Source organism: Eublepharis macularius, chromosome 18, assembly GCF_028583425.1.
Source record: "Eublepharis macularius isolate TG4126 chromosome 18, MPM_Emac_v1.0, whole genome shotgun sequence".
Lineage (NCBI taxonomy): Eukaryota > Metazoa > Chordata > Lepidosauria > Squamata > Eublepharidae > Eublepharis > Eublepharis macularius.
In genome coordinates, this window is record NC_072807.1 from 34,059,413 (window position 1) to 34,070,629 (window position 11,217).

At 46.3% G+C, this 11,217-nt stretch overlaps 1 protein-coding gene across 3 annotated transcripts; it reads left to right on the plus strand.

The window, feature by feature from the left end:
• The first annotated feature begins 387 nt into the window (after positions 1-387).
• Positions 388-10,606, plus strand: STOML1 (stomatin like 1). 3 transcript variants are annotated; one of them, XM_055003104.1, is made up of 8 exons: positions 388-1,290; positions 3,776-3,882; positions 4,286-4,435; positions 5,760-5,963; positions 6,809-7,043; positions 7,906-8,076; positions 8,907-9,116; positions 9,877-10,606. In XM_055003104.1, the coding sequence occupies exons 1-8, from the start codon at positions 1,143-1,145 to the stop codon at positions 10,083-10,085; spliced, it is 1,434 nt and encodes a 477-aa protein (XP_054859079.1). In that variant the 5' UTR covers positions 388-1,142; the 3' UTR covers positions 10,086-10,606. The 3 variants fall into 3 exon arrangements, with proteins under 3 accessions (XP_054859079.1, XP_054859080.1, XP_054859081.1); XM_055003105.1 differs by having other exon boundaries at positions 7,954-8,076; XM_055003106.1 differs by having other exon boundaries at positions 7,957-8,076.
• Positions 10,607-11,217: the final 611 nt, after the last annotated feature.

Sequence of the window (11,217 nt, forward strand, 5' to 3'; positions counted from 1 at the left end):
CCTTTTGTTTTTTGAATGGTTCCTAAACAAAAATATGATGCCACTGTTTTGGTATGGGTTCCCCCCACCCCACCCTTAATACAGCTGGCCCTGTTGCAGAAGAGGAGACTGCCTGCTTCAGCCATTGCTTTTGTGCATTAAAAACGACGACAGAGTTGTTGCGCAGTGTGTCTGAACAAGTTTTGTGAAACATCGCTTCAGTTTCCAAAATTCTAAGGTGCAGGATCCATGTGCCTCTCTGTGCGCTGAAGTCCTCCCAGAGCCAGAGGGAGCAATCGTATACCTCCCTAGGAAAAAGAGAGACAGACGTGCCAACCTCCTCTTTTTCTCTGAACCAGGTTGTTGTTACTGACAGCAGGATGCAACCTTACCACCAACCAGGAAGAATAACCGCATCTCTCGCCACTTCCCCGTGTTAGCAAGCATGCATGGCAGAGCCTAGCTTGGATACAGACAAACATGGGCTTCACTAACAGGGGAGGGGAGAATTGAAGGAAGCTGATAGTGATTTTTTAAAACTGGATGTTTAAGGGCAATTTGGTTGTTTAGATGGAATGCATCGTGCCTCCCCCCACCCCTTAGAAACAGGGACATTGTCTTTGTGGAGACCGGGAAATCTGGCGATAATAGCAGCATGCAGTGTTTTCCTGGGAACAGCTGTCACTTCTTTTGAGCAAAGGATTTGACTAAGGCTGTGTGGTTTTTAAATAACTTTACAGAGCGTGAAAAATTGTCCACTTCCCATTTACAGCTGGGCACGCCAGGTGGCTTTTGTTGGTAATGTGAAAACAGGGCTCATAAAGCACAAAGCATCGAAACAGGAAAGAAGGGGGCCAAAGGGGTAACTGTGTTAATTTGCAGCAGTTAAAAATAAACGGGTGCCTTAAAGACGACACACAAGATTTGATTTCCGGATGGACATTCTAACACCAGTGAGGAGAGGCAAAGAGGCATTGGATTGAAAAGCCAGCTCAAAAATCAAGAGATTTGCAGATAAAGATCCCTTTAGTTCCTGAGGCTTTTGCTTCACAGAGTTAAAATGGCTTAGGGATGCAAAGCCTTTGATTGTTTATTCAGAAGGACACCCCCCTGAGAGACAACGAAAGAGCGCTTAGTGCAGAGACTTCGGTATCAACTGAAGTATGTTCAGCCGCTCTGGGTACCGAGCCATTCCACTGGGAGATTTTGATCGGTTCCAGCAATCCAACACCTGGCTGAGTGGATCACAGAGAGGCTTTTTCCCACTGGGACGCACGGAGGATCCATGGGACCAAGTGGAGAGGGGAATAGGTAAGGCCTGGCTTTCGGAAGGCGAGACATTTTTGATTCTGATGTTTAGGAGCATGATGAATCCATGCGGTCCACATTGGGTCACATAATGTCCGTACAGGGCTCGTCAGCTTTCTTGCATTTGTTTATATACTGAATAGTTCCTGAAATGAGACGATTAGGAGATCACTTATTGCTAAAGTTGATTTTAAAAATAATTGATTAAAAAATCTAAAAAATAAAGTTACCAAGCCATTATTGTTTGGCTCAGAACACCTCAAGGGGTCCACCCCTGCCATTTTCAGTTAAAATAGAATTCAGTCTCTGCTGATACCAGCTCAGGGAATCTTGGACCCCCAGGCTAGGAAATACATATAGGGCCAAGCTACACATGACGAATGACTTGAACGGCAAGTGGATTGAGTGGAGGGCAAGTGAACAGGGAGAAATACACTTGCCGTTCAAGTGTCATTCGTCATGTGTAGCTTGGCCCATAGATGCATAAAAATCTGCCCTATACCAAGTCAGATTCAGGGAGCTGGCTTTGTATTCTCTACCCTGATGTTACACAAACCACGGAGAATCACGAATAGCAACAACCAAAAACAATTATCGTGAAACCTAACGACGTCCGTAATAACCAACTCACTACAATCAATTTCTCAAATATTTCATAGTTTAGCCAACAGTTACAATCACAATGTCCACATTGCTTTACAATTTAAATCTTCAGTTAATATAATTATACGCAGACCTTATCTCCGAACCTATACATGAAGTGCTAAAGATACATACATATAATAGATGATAATTCCTATGACCAATACAAAGAGTCACTTGAACCTGTTATAAGGTTTAGTCCAATAAGTTCAACAGGTCATGGCTAGGTATAGGTGCGTCTGTGCAAAGTAGATTCGACCATCTAACAGGCTGACCAGTTCGCTAAAAAGGTCCCATTTCTGGCTCTTTATCAAAGATGGACATTAGACTGATGTAGTTCACATTTCTTCGTTACATGCAACTTAAACATCAATCACTCGACCGTCGGGTATGGTTCCCTCCAACTCCTCAGCAGAAAAAGGTCTTTCCAATACCTGCTGCTAGGAGACCCTTTAGTGGGATTTCAACCTAGGACATTCTGGTATGTAAAAATTGGGCTTTACCACTAAACCATAGCCCCTTCCTTCGAGGAGAAGAAAGAAGAGGGAAGGGTCCTGTTCTTGAGAGCCCAGAGAGCTGCTTCCAGTCCGAGTAGGCAATCCAGGAGTAGACGGACTTGAGGCAGCTTTACATGTTCCTTTTTTTAAAAGGTCAGTGGAATATCTATTCTGCGTGGCCCCTCAAAAAGTCTGTGGTTTAAGACTGAAGGTGGGTAGCACCATGAAAGAGTGAATAGCGGTGAGATTTGCAGTGGTTAGGGAAACGGATTTATCCTTTTTGCCCAGGAAACGGGTGTTGGTGGAATAATTTCTTCCGTACCGCACCAGCAACTATTCTAGTTGCTGCATTCATGTACTGTGAGAGTGGTCAAGATTTGTTGTGGAGGGTGAAGGTGGAGGCTCCATGAGTTTTTTACTGTGTGGAGTTTTTAAGAAACGTAGGAGAGATTTTCCAAAGACAGTGTTCTTCATTGGAGGTGGTAGAAGTATCTTCAGAACTTTGTTACGCTGAACTATGAAGGCTTCCATCTCTGTTGAGTTGTCTGGGTAACAAGTTCTGTGATCTTCCGTTCTACGGAATTGTGGCTCTTTGGAATTCTGTGGAGTTCAGTAGGATTGCTCTACTACAACTGGTTCTTTTCCAGCTAGCCTCTGTTTATACCTACATGACCCATTGAAGTGGTTTGACCTATCCCAGTACGCGCTAATTTTATAATATCCCATCATGGTTTGTTTTCAATGAACAGTCCGACTTCTAAAAATACAGGCAGGGAGGTGGCAAAAAGACGAGCGGCTTGCGAGGTTGGCAATGGATTATGCTCAACAAAAGCGCGACTGTGATTCACGAATGGCCAGGTATTGCCACCTGCGAATACTCGAAAAACCAGAAATTGGGGCCTAACAATAACAAGACTTTTGTCAAAATGGTGGTGGGCAGAAGAATTGTGTGTACCTTGTTTCCCACACGCGGTCTTAGTAGCAGTGAAATATAGTGGTGAAGGGCATGAGCGCTGATCTAGAAGGTCCCTGATTTGAATCTCCCACTTCTGATGGGCCTCTGTGTCGGTTAATCGGAGCAATATTGCAGAGGAGTCCAATGGCACTTGGAAGGCTAACAAAATTTATTTTGGGCTCAGAATGAGCTTTTGAGAATCAGAGCTCACTTCCTCAGAGGCACAGAACAGTACATCCATCAGAGTGGGTTACATACTCAGATGAATGAAGCATAACCTGGCGAATAAACAGCATGGATGGTATTTTTTAACGGTGGATTTGGGGCGCTGGCAATGAGATTGGGGGGGGGTGCACCGTTGCTCTCTCTTCCCTTCCAATCTCTTTTTGCTCAGGTACACCCCAAGGGCTCTCGTCACGGATTTGTCACGGGGTGGTCACCGCTTTGGCATTTTTGCTGACCGTCATCACCTTCCCTATTTCTGGATGGTTTCTTCTGAAGGTAAGAGAAGTCAGGTGACAGGTTCACGTGACATTTCAAAAGGACGATCTGGAAACCGGTTGCTTTGTTTAGAACGTCCTCTCTGTTTTGGCCCCTGCCTGAGTCCAGGCCGACCTCTAGATTGTGGTCACAAACCAGCACTGACATTTGGGACAGGGTGGGGGTCGTTAATTGATCCCAAAGTCATCTGGACAGGTCCCAACCATCAGTATTTGATCCCAGCTGTTGCAGTTGTGTAGTCAGAAAGAAAAAAGGCCTCCTTTTAGTTAATTAGCACCTTTAAGACTAACCGACTTTATTGTAGCATAAGCTTTCGAGAACCACAGCTACAGACTAGCACGGCTAACTCCTCTGGATCTTTTAGTTCCTGCCTTTCCTTTTGTTTGATCTGCTTCATTGCCAGACGGTCCCGACCTATGAGCGAGTTACCGTGTTCCGTTTGGGGCGGATCCGAGCCCCCAAAGGGCCGGGCTTGGTTTTGCTCCTGCCGTTCATCGATCACTGGCAACGAGTGGATTTGAGGACCCGCGCATTCAGCATTCCCCCCTGCAAGGTGAGCCGTTCCCGTTTTGGAAGAAAGATGAGCGGTCGAATGGGGCCGTCTGCACCTTCCTTGAAGGAACTGAGTTACAAGAATGCTCAGAAATTAAGCAGGACACAACTTACAAGTACTTAAACGGCTTTGGTTTTGCTGCTGTTCCCAACTTTTCATTTCTTTATTTGCTCAGGCAGTTAAATTTCTGCCCTGCCCCTTCTTCTAGCACTGATGACAGTGAAAAGCAAAAAAGGAATAGTATATAAGTAGTATCCTGTGTCCTTTGAAGGGATATGCAGTTATTGATTGGCATACTTATTTACAATATTTGCAGACTGCTTTTCTAACATACATCCCAAAGCCGTGTCCAGATATACAGATAATGCCAGAAAGATTAAAATCAACAACCGATTTAAACAGCCAGCACAGCTGCAGCTCAATTTCCAGAGGCCTTTTTAAATTTTAAATTGTTTTCCTGAAGATATCCAAAGATGACGCTTCCTGTGGTACTAGAGCTCTGACTCTTGAAAGCTCATATCCTGGAAATATAGTTGGTCTTTAACAAGGGTAATTTTGTAGAAAAAGAGCTGGAGGAACTTATTACCATAACTCATTAGCATAGCTCATTAGCATATGCCACACCCCCTGACATCACCTATCCTGGCTGTTTTGGACCCAATCCTGGCCATTCAGGGACGAAATTGGGCCCAAAATGGCAAAAAGGGGCTGAAAATGGCTGAACAAGGGCTCAAAATGGTCAAGATGGGGCCACTGCTGAACGGGAGAGTGATCCACCCCCCGTCAGAGGCCTGATCCGGGCTGTTTTGGCCCCAATCCAGGCCGAAACAGGCCCAACATGGCTGACAGTCAGGTGGGCGGGGCCACCTGTCATGTGACCTCTTTGGGGAACTGCCGGAACTGCGTTCCTGAGCATTCCTCAAAATGAGCCCTGGTCTTTAAGGTGCTACCGGACCCAAATCTTGCTCTTCTAGTACAGACCAACACAGCCACCCACCTGGAACTAGATCTATAATGTATTTTTAGCCCTTTCCTCCCTCCAAGGACCTCATACGTAGTTCTTCATTTTCTCCTCACAACAACCCTGTAAGGTAGGTTGGGATGAGGGAATGGGCAGGGGGTTGGACTAGATGGTCTATATGGCCCCTTCCAACTCTATGATTCTATGATTCTATGAATGCAGTTGGCCCAAGGTCACCCAGCAGAGGTGAAACTGGATCCTAACCCAAGGCTTTAATCACTACACCGCACTGGCTACCCCCAGAAATCTGTTATTGATGTAGCTCAGCACAAATTCAAAAGTGGCTATTTCTGGACTCTGCAGCTAACCTCGCAAGATGGAGCTTTGGTGTCTATCGGAGCTGATGTCCAGTTCCGAGTTTGTGATCCGGTGCTTTCGGTCATGATGGTGAAAGATCTCAACATAGCTACACGGATGACTGCCCAGAATGTCATGACCAGAACCCTGCTCAAGAAGTACCTACGGGAGATCCAAACGGAGAAATTGAAGATTAGCAACCAGCTCTTGGTAAACCTCCGGCTTGTAGCAGGGGCCAGGTGTGGGATCCAACCTTCCTCTTCCTTGCTGGAGTAAGGCGTCCCTGGGCCGAGTCAGTTTCGGTTGCACTTTTCCACAAACCGATGGTGATACTTCATCAGAGCAGGGGCAGACCAGGAGGAGAAAATAGCCCTAGAAAAGGACCTCACCCCCCCCAAGTCTATCCAGGCCCTGCTCCCCTAAAGGAGGAAGGAAAAGGCCTCCTAGCTGGCCAAGAACCTTTCCACAATCCACATGGGCTTAGGTGGGCCAAGAAACTTATTCCTCGCGTGTGGTGTGGGCAGGCTGGGCAATGTCTTCCTAGCTGGGAACCACGTTCTCCAGGATGCACAGGCCCTGCGTGGGCTTAGAGCCTAGGCTATGATCTCCATGCGGTTCTTTCTGCCATTGGGATGGCCAGGCCCAGGTTGTGAGAAGTCATAGCCGCCACACACACCCCGAGGCAAAGTCCCAGTGGACACAATGGCTGGTCCACCCCTATATCAGAGGTAGAATGCTTAAAAAGATCAGGCCAATGTACTGGTACCATTTTCCAAGGCTCACCATTAAAAGCTTGTTAGTATAGAAGGCCCCGATCCCAATGAGTGCAAATACAACTTTGGAGGCTGCAAGCCCAGGGTGGAACTGTTCAAGCCTACTTGATGGGAAGGGACGGAGCAGGGGGGGTGTTAAATTCAACCCTCCCCGCACACACACTAGCCCTCCTGAATCAGTGATTGGCCGTGTTGCACCTTTCCAAACTGGGCTTCCACACCTCCTAGAGGAGACCCAGACACCCAATACTTGTTTCCCCCCTCCTACTTCCTTCTTTCTAGCTGGAAATCAATGACATCACCAGGTCTTGGGGCCTTGAGGTGGACCGGGTGGAACTGATACTGGAGGCCGTGCTGCAGGCGCCCCCCGACACGGTGGTTGCAGGAACCTCAAACAGGATGAATTCTTTCTGCGGAGTACAGGGGCTGGACAGCCTTCAACAACTGGCTCTTCACTTCTTCGGCAAGAGCTTAGTGGCAGCAGCCGACACCAGCATAAAGGAGCCTCTCAGTACAGGTGATCATTTATTGGTAACTCAAGCCCCGTGGCGCAGAGTGGTAAGCTGCAGTACTGCAGTCCAAACTCTGCTCGCAACCTGAGTTCGATCCCGGCGGAAGCCGGGTTCAGGTAGCTGGCTCAAGGTTGACTCAGCCTTCCATCCTTCCGAGGTTGGTAAAATGAGTACCCAGTTTCCTGGGGGTAAAGTGTAGATGACGGGGAAAGGCAATGACAAATCACTCCGTAACAAAAGTCTGCCAAGAAAACGTCGTGGTGTGACGTCCCCCCATGGGTCAGTAATGACTCGGTGCTTGCACAGGGGACTACCTTTACCTTTACCTTTACAAGCCTGGCCAGAAAATAAATAATACGCTGATGACACCCAGCTCTATCTGTTGATGGACAGACGGACGGACTCTACCCTGGATACTTTGGCCAGGGCTGTAAGGATCTGGCCAAAATCTTCCCAAAAGATTCCCCTGGTCTTGAATCCATCCCTAGTTGGCCCCCTGCCCTGCGGGTTGTTTAGGCTGAGTGGGCTGTACAATAAGGGCATGGCTGTTTTAAAATACTATGTTCTTATTGATGATTATATTATGCTACAAATTTTTATTCTGTATTTTATTGTATATTTTATAATGTAATCCGCTCTGAGCCTGCTGGTGGGGAGAGCGGAATAAAAATTTAATTAATTAATTAATTAAACAAATAAGTAAATAAAAATCCTATGTCCCTAGCAGCTGGAAAACAAACAAATAAATAAATAAAAATCCTATGTCCCTAGCAGCAGGCAAACAGGCTGCCCATGATACTGGAGGCGCCGTTGTTACTGAGACCCCACCTTTCATGAATTTGTCGAATCCTTTTTTCCCCTCTAAAGTTGCCTCCGTCTCTGAGCCTTGCCGTGTCTTGCAACACTCTGTTCCAGAAGCAAGTAACGCGTTGCGTGAAGAGGCACCTTCTGCTTCTTCACCCCGTCCCAGCTCACGCTCATTTTGGGCAGACCGAATACGTCTAGTTGGCTCCGGCGGTGAAGAGATCCAAGCGCAAGGTAAATTTCTCCACCCACCCTCTGGGTTTTGGCATCTCAGGGGGCACTGGGATGAACTAAGGAGAACTAGGTTCTAATCCCCCACAAAGCTCGCTGGGGTGACCCTAGGGTTGCCAGCTCTGGGTTGAGAAAATCCTTGAAATTTGGGTGTGGAACCTGGGGAGGGCAGGGTTTGGGGAGGGGAGGGACCTCAGTGGGATATAATGCTGTAGAGTCAGCCCTCCAAAACAGCCATTTTCTCCATGTGGAACTCATATCTGGAGATCAGTTGTAATTCCGGGAGATCCCCAGAGGTTGGCACCCCTGTTATGCCTCCCTCAACTACCTTTACAGGGTTATTGTGAGGACTAAAGGCAGGAGGGGAGAACCACATATGCCGCCCTGAGTTTCTGTTAAGAAGGGTGGGATATAAATGTAATATGGGCAGTGTTGTGGCTGGAAGGGATTGATTGGCTTGGGAGCCAAGCACATATTTTGCACATGGAAGAGTTTAATCCCAAATTAAAAGGATCTCAGGAGAAATGAAGAACTGACACCAGGACGAACAGACAACACAACATTAGCCTTGGTATAATGTAACATCATATGTCTGGTACGAGAACGTCTCACAATTGAAAGACAGTCATGAATGGAACGTGTACATTACCTCTTTCACGAGTCTTTGAATTCCACAAAGTCCAGGATTCCTGATTGGTTGTGCCTTTCAGACCTGGAAATCAGTCAAGAGCAGACCTCCTTAAAATGTTTCTTAATTTGGTGTTGGGGGGTGGGGGGAATTGTTCCCTTTTCTGACACCTTAAAATCTTTTGACCTTTACCCCTCCCTCTCAGTGGAACATGTGGAGGTAAAGAGCGAAACGGGGCCTCCCTGCAGCACCTTGGTACAGGAAACCAGGAAGCACTTTGATCCTGAAGATTTCCTGCTCACCGTAGAAGACTACTTGTCCGAATCCTTAGTGAACCAAATCAGAGCTTGCTACCAGTTCAACGTTCTACTGCCAGGAGGCGTACAAAACACCTATTTCATCGATCTCTCCACAGGTCAGTTGGTTTAATCCAAGAAAGACAACTTTAAAACCACGTAGTCAACCTCTTGCAAGCAGCTGTCCCTCCTGAGTGAGCGGAAACAAGTACCTTGAAAGAACGAAATGGTTTCGGGCCATGGTACCAGAAAGTTCTCTTCTCCCAGATCAAATTTCCCAAGTCCTGAAATCAGTGAATTGGCCTCTTCTGCCTTGGATGAGGCAGGATGATCCCAGTCACCGGGATTACGCTGTTTTTATTGGTTATATTCTTACGGGGATCCCCCTGAATTTTGTTAATAAATTTTTAGTTTTTTAACAGTTAGTACGTATTGTGGATTTTAGTGTTGGAAACCCCTTCGGGCCTCGTTTCGAAGGAGACACCATCTAAAAATCTGAAAAATAAATAAATAAAAATAAAGGGAGGGGGGCGCTTATAAGAAAGTTTGTAGAACACCTTTCTTTTCGGGTTGAGGCCTGTGAGAGAATCTCGGAAAATGTTTCTGTTCCAGAAAGCCTTTGGGGAGGGTGGCGCCCGGTTAATTTTTGTAAATTGTGCATTTCAAAATATTTTATATTGCTTTTTATATTGCCTGAAAGGGGAGGGGAGATCCCAGATGGGAACAAAAGGTGGCATTTTTAAAAAAAGATGTAACACTAATACTGCTGTTCACGTACACTAGTGTTTAGAAGGGCAAACTGCGCATTTTCCTGACGCTAAAATCATGGGCTTGATTAAACCTTGTAGCCCGCTGATCTTTCTCTCCTTCCCTCCATAGGCCATGGGAAAACAGGCCACGGACTGCCAGACCACCCCCCCGACGTGGTGCTAGAGATGGCAGAGAGTGACCTGGGGCCTTTAGTCTGGGGCGACCTCAACCCTCTGAATGCCTACGTCTCTGGGAAGCTGCGGGCACAGGGAGACCTGACCAAGGCCCTGAAATTAGAACTGCTCTTCAAGGCAATGGGTCAGAACCAGATGAGTTGACGATCCTGCCTGTGTGGCTCTGTGGCTATCCATGCGTGTGCCGGTTTGGTCAAGCCTGCTTAATTGTCCGGATCTCAAGATGTTGCTTTGATCTTATGACCTCTCCGTTGCTGCAGACTTTGGGCTCTGGGCTTTGAATTCTCAGGGGGGTGGAATGCTACAAAATCTGGGGGTCACCTGGAAATGTTCTGTACCTGCAACATAGGGCAGCAATTGGTGGCCTCTTGCAATGATTTGTGGATGTGTCCAAGTGATTCTATGAAAATAAGGGCAGGACTAGGTGCAAATAAGGGTGGGTGGGCAAAGCCGCATGCTTGCTTAAGCCATCGCCGAAGAAATGCTGCAACAGACTTCTGCACAAAGTGGCAAAATTTCAGCGTTTGAATCCCCATCTTTTTTTTTTTTTAATCTCAACATTTCCTTTGGAAATCTGTTTTTGGAACATATCTTTTAAAAACAACAACCCTAAATGTTAATTCTTATTGTTGAATTTTACGGCAATAAACTACATTATTTATTTATTTACTTGTTTATTTTCCACATACCCAGCCTTTCTTCAATGGGGACCCAACGTGGCTTACATCATTCTCCTCTTCTTTTATCCTCACAACAACCGTGTGAGGGAGGTTAGTGTGTGTCTGGCCCAAGGTTACCCAGCAATCTTCCTTGGCAGAATGGGGATTCGAACCTGCATCTCCCAGATCCTTGACTGACACTCTTACCACTCCGTCACACTAGCTGTCTAAGTTATGGATCAGACTATTGGTTCATCTTGCCCAGTGCTGTTCTGTCTTCCGAATAACTGAGATTCTTGAATGGAGATTCCAAGGATTAAATCTGGTCCCTTCGGTCTATAAACAAGGATACACTCTCCCATTGAGTGATATTAAAAAGAGTCCAGTAGCACCTTTAAGACTAACCAACTTTATTGTAGCATAAGCTTTCGAGAATCACAGCTCTCTTTGTCAGATGCATCCTTCGTCTTAAAGGTGCTACTGGACTCTTTTTGATTTTGCTACTACAGACCTACACAGCTAACTCCTCTGGATCTATGACCATTGAGTGATGGCTCTTCAAACAAGTCTTTCATTTGGATATATACTTACAAAATCTTCCTTATCCACCTAATTCT